Genomic DNA, 4407 nt, shown 5'->3' with positions numbered 1-4407 from the left:
AAGATTTCATCGTATGATGTAGTTATGACTTTCTTGTATGGATGTTCATATAATAATTCTAGATGATTTAAATGAATTTGATTAAATCTTTAGATATACCACCATAACATGCAATTTGAAAATAGGTTGTACTTTAGTTAGTTCATAATAATAATAAAAGAGAAATATGTAAACTCAAATTAAAAAATTCAAATTTCAAATTTCAAATTTTAGATTTATGTTATAAAAATAACACAAATAATCTTTACACTAACATATTTGAATTAAGATGACAAGTAACAAGATGTAAAGTTAGATCAAATCTTAAAAATAAATGATATTCAAAATAAACTAAGATAATTTTATTTGATTATTTATTCTATATACTAATTAATATAAGACAATCTAAAACATATATATAACATTGAAGAGATCGTTACCTTATAATTATTTCCTAGGGAGAAACGGATCATAACATGAAACACTGTTAAAGACAATAAACTAACGAGGCATTTAACATTTTATCTGAAAAACGAGAAACGGATCATAACATGAAACACTGTTAAAGACAATAAACTAACGAGGCATTTAACATTTTATATGAAAAACCTCGATGCATATACCTTGCAGCATTTTGTGGATCATGCCGGACATCCTTAAAATACATTCTTATCACAGTAATGGAAACAATGAAATACAATGCTTCTCGTCGTTAAAGAAGTTTAAAGTAATCTCTGTGTTTGTTCGTATGTCCAAAAGGAATCCGCCGACCAATTCACATTGCAAGATATCGAAAACATATTAAAAAGTTAAGGCTATTAATACGTCCACGAAGACGTCGACCAAACTTGCTTGCCATCAAAGACCCTGTAAAGCAGATATTGGGATGGCCAAGTTTTGCCAACCTCTCGACGCCCTCCTTTCCTTATGCTTTGTTGCTTCTTTCATTTACTCCTCGCATGCAGGAAGTCTTAGCTTTGAATTCCCTCCTTTCATAGATATAAAAACTGAACATGATGCCCAGTACCAAACCGACAGTGATGGAGACAAGATGCAGCTCACCAAAAATGAAGCATCAGGGCGGCTAAACAACAGCTTCGGCTGGGCGGTTTATGAGAAGCCTATTCCACTATGGGACAGATCGTCTCGGGTTCTGGCAAATTTTTCTACCCATTTCCAATTCATTATGGGCATTAACAATTATGATCAAGACAGTCCTGGAGAAGGGCTTGCGTTCTTCTTGGCGCCTTTCGAATTGGAGCAACCCAACAACTCTTTTGGCGGATATCTTGGCTTGTTTAACGACACAACTTTTACTAGATCGTTCTATCAGATGGTTGCTGTGGAATTTGACACAACCAGGAATAAATGGGATCCCGATGACAATCATGTAGGGATCGACGTCAATAGCATTGTTTCAATATCTACTGTTCTGCTCACTAACTTCACTCCAAACGCTGCCAGTTGCAGGGAAAATGTATGTAACGGAGATCAATGGGATGCCTGGGTGGACTATGACGGTGGTAAAAAGATGCTGCAAGTATATCTCTGGTACAATTCTTCTAAACCCGAAAACGCAGTGATTTCCAATTATATAGATCTGCGCGACTTTCTTCCTGAAAACATCAGTGTTGGCCTCTCGGCTTCTACTGGAAATTTAAGTGGGACACACACTATAAACCTTTGGAATTTTTCTTGTGAATATTCCTCAGAAATACCCGCTGTTGCTCCCTCGTCGGAAATCCCAGCTGTTCCTCCTTCCTCGGAAATCCCATCCTTTGGTCCTCCAAACAAAGGTTCGAGTGGAATTAGAAATGACAAGGAAAACGAGAATTCCGTCAAAGCTACTTTGATATGGGTGTCCTGCATCGTGGTGGGTGCATGCGGTTTCGTATTCCTTGGCTGGCATTGGAATTTTAGCAAAAATAAACTCGCTGGTCAGGCGAGGGAAGAAAGCGATGTGGAGCTGGATGAATGGTTTTCTCATGGCCCCCGAAGATTCTCCTACGCCGAGCTCAGTGCTGCTACCAGAAACTTCTGCGATGACGAAAAGCTTGGGCAAGGTGGCTTCGGTGGCGTCTACAGAGGCATCCTTCCCGGCACGGCGGAGGCAGTGGCTGTGAAGAGAATTGCACAAGGCTCCAAACAAGGAAGAAAGGAGTATGTTTCTGAGGTTACCACAATCAGTAGGCTCCGACATCGTAACCTTGTGCAGCTTTTAGGATGGTGTCATGAAAAAGGTGAGTTACTTCTTGTCTACGAATACTTGCCAAACGGGAGTCTCGATAAACATATTTTTGGGAAGGACAAGGATACTCTGGAGTGGGACCTAAGATATAGTATCGCCAGTGACATAGCATCTGCTCTCGTTTACCTCCACGAAGAATGGGACCAGCGTGTTGTTCACCGAGACGTCAAGGCAAGCAACGTAATGCTGGATTCCAATTTCAATGGCAAGCTGGGGGATTTTGGCTTGGCAAGACTGATGGAGCGTGATCAGGTAGCTTCTCATACGACTGTGGTGGCAGGCACACGGGGATATTTAGCTCCAGAGTGCTACATAACGGGGAAGACCAGTCCAGAGGCTGACGTGTACAGCTTCGGGGCAGTTACTCTGGAAATTGCCTGCGGAAGGCGGCCGGTTGACCGCACCCTTGAAGAACACAATTCCAGACTGGTTGAATGGGTTTGGGATTTGTATGGAAAGGGAAAGGTCCTGGATGCAGCGGATGAGAAATTGGGTGGAAATTTCAATGCCGAGGACATGGAGCGGCTGATGGTTGTGGGGCTCCTGTGTTCCAATCTAGATCCCACATCAAGACCCAAAATGAAAGAGGTGATAAAGATATTGAAAAGGGAAGCTGAGTTGCCGCACGTTCCTCTGGATTTGCCAGTAGCTGTGTATAGTCAGCGAATTCAGCGTGATATGAGCTCAGGCTTGTCGACCTCAGCAGTCATTACTTCTCCGGGTGTTTTTGAACCTACTTTATCGTCAAGCTCCCCGGCTGTCAAGGCATCGGTTTCATCGTCTTCTACGATTGCAAATAGCTTGGTATAAATGTCAGGCCCTCTTCTGTTAATGATTGACCTAGCTAGTTTAGACTATCCCATAGAAGTAGGTATTTAGAGTGAAAATTACAAGTAGGAAACCAATCATTTTTTAATCGTTATAAGCCAGGGAAAATATTGGATTTCATAAATGATCTGAATAGATTGGTATAGTAAGAGCTCAGATCCCTCAAAGTAGTTTTTTTTTTTATTTTAAACACATTTTTATAATATTATGTAATATTTGGTTTGTTTGTTTTTAGTGTATTGCATTTGTATTTCTATATATTTGAACATTTGTTGTGTTGTATAGAGAATATTGGTCAAGAATTTTTTAATAATGTATTGAAGTTGTTAACAAAGGCTATTTATGAATAGTGATACAAACAATAAAGATATTTCAAAACACTTAATGTTTGAATTGTTTTAGAACATAGATAATAAAGATGATAAATATTTATTGATTGTTTTATGTACTATTATCCTATGTAGACTACACACATTATGTTAGAGAATTTACTATTTTATAAAGATAGTTAAAATAGTTTGTATCCCTTAGTCAACTTAACCATTATTTTGTCTCTATACGAATTTGATTGTTTCCCCATAAGAAAAGAAGGTGAACAAGATGTTTGATTGTGTATCAGGATGCATGTAGTAATACCTCTTAGTAAAATAAACACATGAGTAAATAAGAAGCATCCCTCACCCTTTGACATGCTACCTATTGACTTTCAAAATTACTAACCCACATCGTTAGAGAAGGAACTCAATACTTCTAGGCCTAAGAATGTATATCAAGCTAGACTAATGAGTCATAATTCTTGGTCAACTTATAGACAAGAGGCCAAATGAGAGGAGTGGAAAAATAATCCAAAATCCTCCAAACTTTTCACTCCATAAAGTGAAGCATGGTTATCTTAGAGTTAAAATATATGATAAACAAGGACCAATCACATGTAATAGTCCTTCAACAATTTACACCCGACATGTATTACTATACAACTTGATAATAAGTATTTAGTATACTAACTAATCCTTAAAAAAAGTCACAAGAAATTATCTAAATTTGATGACCAATAAGTTACACATGCAACAAAAGAAATTAAAAAAGAGGGTATTTCCTTATTTGAATCATCTTATGATTTAATTAATTCATGGGCAACCCTAAAATCCAAACTAATATAATTTATAATATATGAGCTCTCAAAGGATTGAACACAAATTCACTACATTAAGTTATGAAAGTTGGAAAGACATAATATAGACCAAACTACTAAGGAGAAATACAAAATATATTTTGAAACAAAGCCAAAGAATCGTGTTAGTTTTGGTTTTGAACAAATGAATATTCCACAAACCCATACTTAAGTGATTATA

The 4407-nt window shown here is 37.5% G+C and overlaps 1 protein-coding gene across 1 annotated transcript; it reads left to right on the top strand.

The window, feature by feature from the left end:
- Positions 1–865: 865 nt before the first annotated feature.
- LOC131079768 (L-type lectin-domain containing receptor kinase IX.1-like) lies at positions 866–3037 on the top strand. Its single transcript, XM_058017815.2, has one exon. The coding sequence runs from the start codon at positions 866–868 to the stop codon at positions 3035–3037; it is 2172 nt and encodes a 723-aa protein (XP_057873798.2).
- Positions 3038–4407: the final 1370 nt, after the last annotated feature.

The sequence above is a fragment of the Cryptomeria japonica genome, chromosome 5 (assembly GCF_030272615.1).
Source record: "Cryptomeria japonica chromosome 5, Sugi_1.0, whole genome shotgun sequence".
Classification (NCBI taxonomy): domain Eukaryota; kingdom Viridiplantae; phylum Streptophyta; class Pinopsida; order Cupressales; family Cupressaceae; genus Cryptomeria; species Cryptomeria japonica.
This window is presented reverse-complemented; position numbering and strand designations above follow the sequence as displayed.